Source organism: Oryctolagus cuniculus, chromosome 2, assembly GCF_964237555.1.
Source record: "Oryctolagus cuniculus chromosome 2, mOryCun1.1, whole genome shotgun sequence".
NCBI lineage: Eukaryota > Metazoa > Chordata > Mammalia > Lagomorpha > Leporidae > Oryctolagus > Oryctolagus cuniculus.
In genome coordinates, this window is record NC_091433.1 from 132,509,005 (window position 1) to 132,520,015 (window position 11,011).

An 11,011-nucleotide genomic window follows, 5' to 3' on the forward strand; every position below is an offset into this window, starting at 1 on the left:
CCGGATCTCCCACACAGGAGCAGGGGCCCAAGGAGTTGGGCCATCTTCTACTGCTTTCCCAGGCCATAGCAGAGAGCTGGAACAGAAATGGAGCAGCTGGGACTCGAACCAGCGCCCATATGGGATGCTGGCACTGCAGGTGGCAGCTTTACCCACTATGCCACAGCGCCGGCCCCTGCCTATGATAATTTTAATTTCAAATAGGTAGTAGGGATGATGATGTTTTTCTCTATATATAAAAAGGTGACAGGTTTCAGACACATAAAGATATTTTAGAGAAGCAATAGGATAGGAAGGTAGATTTGTGGAAGGTCATTCAGACTCAGATCCTTATTTAGAGAAGAGGCAGAGGCAGTAAGCACACAGGATGATGATCCCGCAACCTTTTGACTCCCAGCCCCAAACTCGGACCCATTAAATTCCATCATTTGTCACTGTATTTCCCAGTTACTCAGAGCTAGAAATTTACGTCTTTTGCCGTTATTTAGAAGTGAATTTTCATTCATTTTGGATATCTGTATACAAGGTTTTAGGTTTTAGGTATAAAGATATCACAGCAACCCATGGTGAATGTATCAACTCAACCTTGATATGAAAACATATCAACCTTTATTTGAAACAGCCTCATTTTGGAGAAGATTTGGAGCATGTAAATATATATTTATCAGGAATAGAACTAACCTATGGATGTCTAAAATAGCTGTTATACAGAGAGGAACCATTCTTTAGCATGCAGTTAGTGTTAAAAGATTGCAAACTTTCTGTGGTTAATACTCTTGTACCTGTTAGTCTCTAAAAGCTTTTCTAAGTACATTCTTTTGTAAAACTTAATTTATCTACTTTCCTTGAATTTCAGCTTCTAGGTTTTTTTTCTGTGCAAACTCAACTTTCTCAAATTTCAATTAAGTGTTTATTCTATAAGAAAAGTGACTAAAGAGTTGTCTTTTCTTCTTTTCCTAGCCTGTGGTCAGCTGTTGGATGAGGCCCAAGTGACCTTATCCTTCCAAGACTGGCTGGCCAGTGTCACAGAACGCATCCATCAAACCATGCACTATCAATTTGATGGTAAGTGTTGATTGCCCAACTGGGCTCTTGCTCAAAGTAGAAGGTACTAAATTGTTCTGTAATTTTTTATTTTAATGTTTTTTTTTTTTAAGATTTATTTTCATTTATTTGAAAGGCAGAGTTACAGAGAGAGGAGAATAGACAGAGAGAGAGAAAGAGAGATCTTCCATCTGCTGGTTCACTCTCCAGATGGCCACAATGGCTGGGGCTGTGGCAGGCTGAAGCCAGGGCCTGGAGCTTCTTTCAGGTCTCCCACATGGGTGCAGGGGCTCAAGGACTTGGTCCACCTTCCACTGCTTCCCAGGCATGTTAGCAGGGAGCTGGATGGGAAATGGAGCAGCCGGGACTCAATGTCAGTCCAATTGTCCTATAATTCTACTCTGTTTTGATAGAAAAAGTAATTGGACTTCAGTCCAGAGAGCTTTGGGCCCCCACATAATAGGAGTCCAAATTGAAAGAAAGGACTAATCATGTAATTTATTTATTCATTTATCTGAAAGAGTTACACAGAGAGAGACAGAGACAGAGATCTTTTGTCTGCTGGTTCATTTCTCAAATAGCCACAATAGCCAGGGCTGGGCTAGGCCAAAGCCAGGAACCAGGCACTTTTTCCAGCCCTCCCAAATGGGTGCCAGGGACCCAACTACTTGGGCCATCTTTTGCTGCTTTCCCAGGCCATTAGCAGGGAGCTGGATCAGAAGTGGAGCAGCTGGGACATAAACTCCTTTAGGATGTCAATGTCACAGTGGCACTTAACCTGCTATGCCACACAGTGGCCTCTACTCACATAATTAAAATGCAGGACTAGAAAAATGGATTTAGAAATTGAAAACAGTACAGCAAGTAATAAATAATTGCAAATGGCCTTGATCACATGTACGTTTGTGTGTGTGTGTGTGTGTGTATCTGTGTTTGGTGAGAGAGATACCAAACCTTTAGATCATTCTTACTGTTAAAATCAAAATATAGAGGAAAAAAGCTGAGAGAAAAATCTTAACATGTGAGATTAAGATAGTTACTTGAAAAATTTTTAAAAGATTTTATTTATTTGAGAGGTAGAGTTACAGATAGAGGGAGACAGAAAGAAAGGTCTTCCATCCATTTGTGCCTGCAATGCAACAGCGCCAGCCCCAGTTGCTTGAAATTGTATAGACAGTCTACTAAGGAAGATTGAAGAATACAGGCTGGATTTATTTATTTATTTATGTATTGTGAAAGTCAGAGTTACAGAGAGGCAGAGGCAGAGATAAAGAAAACTCTTCCATCGACTGGTTTACTCCCCAGATGGCCACAACAGCCGGAGCTGGGCTGATCCGAAGGCAGGAGCCAGGAGCTTCTTCCGGGTCTCCCACATGGGTGGAGGGGCCCAAACACTTGGGCCATCTGCCACTGCTTTCCCAGGTCATAGCAGAGAGCTGGATCAGAAGTGGAGCAGCCAGGACTCGAACCAGCGCTCATATGGAATGCCAGCTCTGCAGGCAGCGGCTTTACCTGCTAAGCCACAGTGTCGGCCCCAAGATTGTGTAAACCTGCATTCAAGCATCACATCAGCTGAGGTCAGATGAGTTAGCACTTCTTGGGGAGCTCTAATTACCCCTACATGTAGTCCATAATCTGATTTCAGGATGAAAGGGCTTAAAATTCCAATGTGTGATGACTTCTTGAAAACATCTAGATGTTAATATTTTTAGGCCGGCGCCGCGGCTCACTAGGCTAATCCTCTGCCTTGCGGCACCGGCACACCGGGTTCTAGTCCCGGTCAGGGCGCCGGATTCTGTCCCGGTTGCCCCTCTTCCAGGCCAGCTCTCTGCTGTGGCCCGGGAGTGCAGTGGAGGATGGCTCAAGTCCTTGGGCCCTGCACCCCATGGGAGACCAGGAGAAGCACCTGGCTCCTGCTATCAGATCAGCGTGGTGCGCCGGCCACAGCGCGCTGCCGCGGCGGCCATTGGAGGGTGAACCAACGGCAAAGGAAGACCTTTCTCTCTGTCTCTCTCTCTCACTGTCCACTCTGTCTGTCAAAACAAAACAAAACAAAAAAAAACAAGCAAACAAAATATTTTTGTGCCTCAGAATCAGTGACCATATGGTTATTAACATTTTGCATTCAGTAAAGTAGGCAAAACCCATGGAGAGAATTTGAATCTTTCTACAGAATTCTAGAAAACTTTTCATTCTGATTTTTCTTGGCTTGCTTTTTTGTTTCAAAAAGGCATTTAAGGGGCAGGCTCTGTGGCATAGTGGGTAGAGCCACCGCTTGTACCCATCTCATATGGGTGCTGATTACAGTTCCAGAGCTCCGCTTCCCATCCAGCTTCCTGCTGATGTGCCTGGGAAAGCAGCAGAAGATGGCTCAGTACTTGGGCTCTTCACCCACATGGGAGGCCCAAAAGAAGCTTCTGGCTCCCAGCTTCAGATTAGCCCAGCCCAGTTGCAGCCATCTGGGGAGTGAACTAGTAGATGGAAGATCTCTCTCTGTAACTCTGCCTTTCAAATAATAAATAAATCTTAAAAAAAATAAATAAATAAAGGCATTTGAACTGTCTTTAAGAGTCTTTCTTGGGCCAGCTTTGTGGCACATTGGGTTGGGTTAATCTGCCTCCTGCAATGCCAGCATTCCATATGAGCACCAGTTTGGGAAGTGTCCCAGCAAATGGAAGATTCTCTCTCTCTCTCTCTCTCTCTCTGTAACTCTGCCTTTCAAATAAATTTGTTTTAAAAGAGTCCTTTAATTGTACTAGGCAGATAATTTCCTTGTTTATCCATGTAGTTCTGTATTTTTTCTGTCTGCAGGGGCTAGCCCCCTTGGGCAAAATTTTTAAAAAATATTTTATTTATTCAAAAGGCAGAGACAGAAAGAGAGAAAAAGATAGTTTCCATCTGCTGGTTCACTCCCCAAATGCCCACAACAGTCGGGGCTGGGCCAGGCTGAAACTGGAATCCTGGAACTCATTCTGGATCTTTAGGCAGAATTAAGGAAAATTCTCAACTCAATTAATAAAAAAAGTATATATCTGTCTATTTATTTAAAGGCAGAGAGACAGACAGAAAAAGATGTGCCTTTCACTATTCACTGCTCAATTGTCCGTAAGAGCTGTAGCTAGGCAACTAAAGCCAGGAGCTAAGAACTCAGTCAGGGTCTCCCGTATGGGTGGCAGAGACCCAAGTGCTTTTCCACCACTGCCCGCCCCCACAGTGTGCACATAAGCAGGAGGTTGGAATCAGAAGCAGAGCAGCCATTCCAATCCAACTAAACTGATGTGATGTGGTGGCATCTTAACTGCTGTGCCAAGTATCTGTCCCTAAAGTCATTTGATGTACGCCCCTGAATTCTCTTTCTGTTGACTTTTGGTCAAACTAATGTCTTGCAAGTTTCTTTAAGAGATTGTTGTAGCTGGGCTGGCGCCGCGGCTCACTAGGCTAATCCTCCGCCTTGCGGCGCCGGCACACCGGGTTCTAGTCCCGGTCCGGGCGCCGGATTCTGTCCCGGTTGCCCCTCTTCCAGGCCAGCTCTCTGCTGTGGCCAGGGAGTGCAGTGGAGGATGGCCCAGGTGCTTGGGCCCTGCACCCCATGGGAGACCAGGAGAAGCACCTGGCTCCTGGCTCCTGCCATCGGATCAGCGCGGTGCGCCGGCCGCAGCGCGCTGGCCGCGGTGGCCATTGGAGGGTGAACCAACGGCAAAGGAAGACCTTTCTCTCTGTCTCTCTCTCTCTCACTGTCCACTCTGCCTGTCAAAAAAAAATTAAAAAAAAAAAAAAAGAGATTGTTGTAGCTGGCGTTGCGGCATAGTAGGTTAAACCACCGCTTATGACACCTGCATCCCATAGGGTCATTGCTTCAAGTTCTCGCTGTTCCACTTCCAATCCAATCCCTGCTAATGTGCTTGGGAAAGCAAAGGAAGACGGGCCAAATGCTTGGGGCTTTGCACCCACATGGGAGACTTGGAAGAAGCTCCTGGATCCTAACTTCAGCCCTGCCCAGCCACAGCCCATGCTGCCATTTGGGGAATTTACCAGTGGATGGAAGATCTCTCTTTGTCTCTCCTTCTCTTTCTGTCCATAACTCTCCCTTTGAAATAAATAATATCTTTTTTAAAAAAAAGAGAGATTTGTTACATATGTTCAGAATCTTGCTTGCCGTGAGGCTATACTCAGGGAGGAAGGCTGATGACCATTGGATAAAGTCATGTCCTAATTTTGTAGTCCCTCAGCATTTGTGATGCTGACCATCCAGGTAGAAGCATGCAGTTACTTTGCTCAGACAGGAATCCAAGTAGCAGGTGCCTGTGGGTGGTGAACAGGAGCAAGTGGACACAGGTGACCAGCTCCTCCTTAACTCAGCTTCATTGTTCTCATCTCATCTTATTTAATATTCCCTTTAAAGCGAAAAGTCTGTGCTCAAAATGCAGAATTTAAGTTCCTGTGCCAGTATTGTGGCATACAGTTAAGCTGCTTCCTGCAACATTGATATCCCAAATAAGAGGACTGATTCAAGTTCTGACTGCTCCGCTTCTGATCCAGCTCCCTGCTAATGTGTCTAGGAAAGCAGCAGAAGATGGCCCATGTACTTGGGCCCCTGCACCCATGGGGGAGACCCAGATGGAGTTCCAGGCTCCTGCCTTCAGCCTGGCCCAACCCCAGCTGTTGCTGGCATTTGGAAAGTGAACTAGTAGATGGAAGATCTCTGTGTCTCTTCCGCTCTCTCTCTCATTCCATTTTTCAAATAAAAACAATTTTTAAAATTCAAAATTTAAAAACTTATCCTTGGTGAATGACAAGGATCTGCTCTGTTTTGTTTTGTTTTTTAAATTATTTTTAAATGCTTGATTAACATGCAATACTTGTACAATTTTATGGGGTGTAGTGCAGTATTTTTACAGATAAACACAGTGTAAATCTATCAAACTGGGCAACTAACCTTTCCATTTCCTTATCTTTGTGTTTGAGCTTAGCAGCTCCTCTCTTCTAGTTCTTTCTACAGAGAACAGTGCACTATCATGAGATGTGGTGGCCCCACTGTGCTGTAGAGCACTGGAACTTGCTACTTCTGTCTCAGTGCTTTGTTATGTATCATCCAAGCTCCCTCTAATCTGTCCCCCTCCACTCTTCTCAGCCTTTAGTAATCATTATTCCTAGATCAGAGCCACTTTTTCCTTCAACTTCCATGTATGAGAATATCTATATATGGTGTTTGTCTTTCTGTGTCTGTCTTATTTCACTTAACAAAATGAGTACCAGTTCCACCAATGTAGCTGTAAATGTCAGTATTTTGTTCTTTATGGCTGAATAATAGTCCTGTGTGTGTGTGCGTGTGTATCACATTTTCTTTATTCGTCTACCAATGAAATCTAAGTTGTTTCCATATCTTAGCTATTAGGAACACTGCTGCAATGAACATGGGAATGCAGGTATAGCTCCTGTTTACTGATTGCATTATATATAATATTGCATATAATATATTGCACTTTATATATGCAAATATAAATAAATATATATGCGTTATATAAAATATTATTTGTAAGTATATAAATTATTATAAATTACTTATATATTATTTATAAGTATATAAATATATTTATGTATTTTATATATTTATAAATAAGTATATAAATTTATAAATATATATTATATAAATATATTTATGCATTTTATCTCTCTCTCTCTCTCTCTCTCCAGAAGGGGGATAACTGGGTGATATGGTAGCTCTGTTTTTAGTATTTTGAGGAACCTCTGTGATGTTCTCCCTAATGGTTGTATGAATTTACATTCCCACCAATAGTGTATAAGGGTTCTCTTTTTTCTACATCCTAGCCATCATTTCTTATCTTTTGTCTTTTTGATACCAGCCATTCTGATTGGAGTCAGATGTACTGCTCTGTGGTTTTGATTTGCATTTCTCTATGCTGGCAACATTGAGCATTGTTCCATGTATTTGTTGGCCATTTGTATTTCTTCTTTTGAAAAATGCCCATTTAGATCCTTTGCCCATTTGTTAACTGGATTTTTTTCCATTATTGAGTTTTTTGAGTTCCTCATATATTCTGGATTTTTTTTTTTTTTTGACAGGCAGAGTGGACAGTGAGAGAGAGAGAGAGAGAGAAAGGTCTTTCTTTTGCCGTTGGTTCACCCTCCAATGGCCGCCGCGGCCGGCGTGCTGCAGCTGGCGCACCGCAGCCGGCGCACCGCGCTGATCCGATGGCGGGAGCCAGGTACTTCTCCTGGTCTCCCATGGGGTGCAGGGCCCAAGCACTTGGCCCATCCTCCACTGCACTCCCTGGCCACAGCAGAGAGCTGGCCTGGAAGAGGGGCAACTGGGACAGAATCCGGCGCCCTGACCGGGACTAGAATCCGGGGTGCCAGCACCGCAAGGCGGAAGATTAGCCTAGTGAGCCACGGCACTGGCTATTCTAGATATTAATCATTTGTCAGATGAATAGTTGCCAGATGTTTTCATCCATTCCCTTGGTTGTCTCTTTGTTGATTATTTCTTTCACTGTGCAGAAGCTTCTTAGTTTGATATAATCCCATTTGTCCAGTTTTGCTCTTGTTGTCTCTGCTTTTCAGGTCTTAAACAAAAAATAACATTGCCTGAAATGATGTCTTGAAATGTTTCCCCTATGTTTTCTTCTAATAATTTCAGGTCTTTTTTTTTTTCCCAAAGATTTATTGATTTATTTGAAAGAGTTACACAGAGAGAGGAAAGGCAGAGAGAGAGAGAGAAGTCTTCCATCCACTAGTTCACTCCCCACTAGCCGCAATGGCCAGAGCTGCGCCAATACAAAGCTAGGAGCCAGGAGCTTCCTCTGGGTCTTCCCATGCAGGTGCAGAGGCCCAAAGACTTGGGCCATCTTCCACTGCTTTCCCAGGCCATAGCTGGATCAGAAGTGGAGCAGCCAGGTCTCGAACCAGTGCCCATATGGGATGTGGCACTGTAGGCAGCAGCTTTACCCGCTATACCATAGCATTGGCCCCTCAGGTTTTTTTTTTTCTTTTAAATAATAATTTATTTATGTGAAAGGCAAAGTTTACAGAAAGAGAGAGAAAGAGAGAGAGAGTAAGGACTTCCATCTACCGGTTCACCCCCCAAATGGCCATAATGGCCAGAATTGTGCTGAAGTCAGGAACTAGGAGCATCTTCCAGGTCTCCCACGTGGGTGCAGGGGCCCAAGGACTTGGGCCGCCTTCCACTGCTTTCTTGGGCTCATCAGCAGGGAGCTGGATTGGAAGTGGAGCAGCCAAGTCTCGAACCAGTGCCCATATGGGATGTTGGCATTGCAGGCAGTGGCTTTACCTGCTACTGCACAATGCCAGCCACCCAGGTCTTACATTTAGGTCTTTTATCTGTTTGGAATTAATTTTTATATAAGATGAGAAGTAGGTGCACTGTGTTTTTATGATTACAAAGGATCAAGTGCAGGGCTGGTGACAGTGCCTGGTTCAGAGAGACCCATTAAAAGCCTTCTTTTTGCCTCTGTATAAAGAAACATCAGGGGTATTTGTAGTTACTCTCCATTTTTTTGACCTTTCCCTGTAGATCAGAAAGCTCACCAGATTTTTTTTAAAGATTTATTTTATTTTTTTGAAAGGCAGCATTATAGAAAGAGGGAGCTCTTCTGTCCACTGGTTCTCTCCCTAAATGGCTATAACTCCAGAGCTGGGCCAGGCGAAGCCATGATTTTGGAACTCCATCTGGGTCTCCCACTTGGGTATAGGGGCCCAAGTACTTGGACCATCTTCCTCTGCTTTCCCAGGCTCATTAGGAGAGAAGTGGATTGGAAGTGGAGCAACCAGGACTCAAACTGGCATCCATAGGGGATGCTGGCATTGCATATGAAGCTCAACCAGCTGAGCCACAGTGCTAGCCTGCTCACTGAATTTTTTTAAGTGACTTTCTTTTTACTTTTGTAGGCAAACCAGAACCACTGGTGTTCCACATTCCTCAGTCCTTTTTTGATGCCCTGCAACAGAGAATATCCATAGGAAGTGCAAAAAAACGGCTCCCGAACTCCACCACAGGTAGGGGTTTCCCCTTGAGAAGGGCACAAGTAAACAAACGGAAGGAAGGAAAGGAAAGAATGGCAGTAGATATCTCAACCTTAGAGAATTATGTTTGGAAAAAAATCTGTGTGGAACTTGGAGGGTGAGGACTTCAAGTAACATTCTTGGAGCATGAACCCATCACTAATCAGCTCCTGAAATAATGACCACATGCTTCAAGGGCCCCCCCATACTCTTCCAGTAAGAATTAATGGAAAGATTCAGAAAGCGCAAATGAGGTAAAGGAAGAACAGTGAAGTGCAGTGACGGTGCTGCCAAAAATCTGGTGTTTCTAGAGATGAACCAATTGCCACCAAAGCACTGCATGCACCAGTGGTTATTCAGGTCAGCTTCTTGGACGGATATTACCATGTATATCAAAAACAAAAGCATTTTCTCCTGGTCCCCAAATTTTGGTGAAGGAAGATTTTGTTTTTTAGAGTAATTCTTAGTTTGGAACATTTTATAATTCTACATTACTCTGGTAGTTTTTGGTTTCACGTATTTTCTTTCTCTAGAGATCTCACAGAATACAGAAATAGAGAAAAGGAAGAAGGGGAGGCAAAGATTGCTTGGTGGCCAATAGCCAAGAGCAGCAACTAAAAGCCAATGCTGTTTCTTCAGTAAGATTTTATGTATTCAAAAGGCAGAGAGACAGACAGATCTCCCATCTACTGGTTTCACTCCCTGAATACCTGAAAAAGCCATAACAGTATCAGGCTGAAGCTTGGACCCTGGAACTCAGTCTGGATCTCCCATGTGGATGGCAGGAATCATACTCGAGCTGTCATCCGTTACCCTCCAGGGTGTGCATTAACAGGAAGTTGCAATCAGGAGTGGAACCAAACTTGAACCCAGATGCTTCCTGAATGAGATGTGGGCATCCCAAGCACTGTCTTAACTGCTATACCAAATGCTAATCCTGGTAAATTGTTATTTAGTGATTTAGTAGTTACTTCTTGAGGTTTCCATCTGTTTTTACGTAGTGCCAGCTGTTCATCACTGTGTTTAGAACCATCTGAATCTTTGCTTCACAACTTATCTTTTTGAAGCAGCATTTAGTCTTTATTTCAGTTTAAATTGTAGGCCAGATACATCCATTTTAACCAATCCCTTAGTTGTTTCTGCAGGCTCTTTGGTGGACCTGCTTTATAATCCTGCAGACAGGACAATGAACTGGTAATGACATTAGCAATCTTCATGTAATTATTTTAAGAACTATGGTTTGACTTCTGTTATGTCCAGTGTTGTCAGATGCTGTTTTATAATGGACTCCTGTACATTCTGTGCTTTACCAAAGAAACAGGTCTCTTAGGTACCAATAAGAAACAGGGTCTCAAAGAAGCATTAGACTTATATAAAGATAGAGCAGAGATCTGTACCATTTGGTTTGTCACTTATCTGCCTGTAATTTGATTTGTTATATATTTGCTCCTAGAATTTCTTTTCAAGAATGCTAAGATTCTATAAGGGAGGAATGACACTGTGCTGAACTTTCTAGAAATAGAGGGACAGTTTTTTTGGTTATCTAATTTTGTCCTTTTTTTATATTGAAGCCTTTGTTCGGAAAGATGCCTTGCCACTGGGAACCTTTTCCAAGTATACCTGGCATATCACTAACATTCTGCAAGTTAAACAAATCTTAGACACCCCAGAGGTAAGGGTTTATTCTCACACTGGTGGAAGGGCAGAGTGGGGAAGGAGGGAGTGGGGGTAGGGAAATTTCCATACCAGTTGCTCCAGCCGAAGAGTTGCTTTTGGTCATGCTGAGAGGTTATTCAGAAATATCCATGACTTTAGAGTTCTGACTGTGACTTTAATGGGCATTCCCTCTTTCTCAGAAAGGTATCTTAAATTGGAATATGCTTTTATCTGCCTTTGGGATCAGAAAACTGGAGAACTTTTCTTGTAA

The 11,011-nt window shown here is 43.3% G+C and overlaps 1 protein-coding gene across 21 annotated transcripts in view; it reads left to right on the forward strand.

Moving 5' to 3' along the window:
• The window catches only part of C2H2orf42 (chromosome 2 C2orf42 homolog), a 45,595-nt gene that overhangs the window by 25,514 nt on the left and 9,070 nt on the right, over positions 1 to 11,011 (forward strand). For 15 of the 21 annotated variants that reach the window (XR_011386534.1, XM_051842808.2, XM_051842804.2 and 12 more), the window contains 3 exons: positions 961 to 1,065; positions 8,971 to 9,078; positions 10,656 to 10,756. Coding sequence is in view for 20 of the 21 variants with exons in the window: in XM_051842808.2 (XP_051698768.1) it covers positions 961 to 1,065; positions 8,971 to 9,078; positions 10,656 to 10,756 (314 nt within the window). In the remaining variant the exon portion in view is untranslated. The remainder of the gene's footprint in view (positions 1 to 960; positions 1,066 to 8,970; positions 9,079 to 10,655; positions 10,757 to 11,011) is intronic. The other 6 variants (XM_051842809.2, XM_070068978.1, XM_070068983.1 and 3 more) reach the window with 1 other exon arrangement.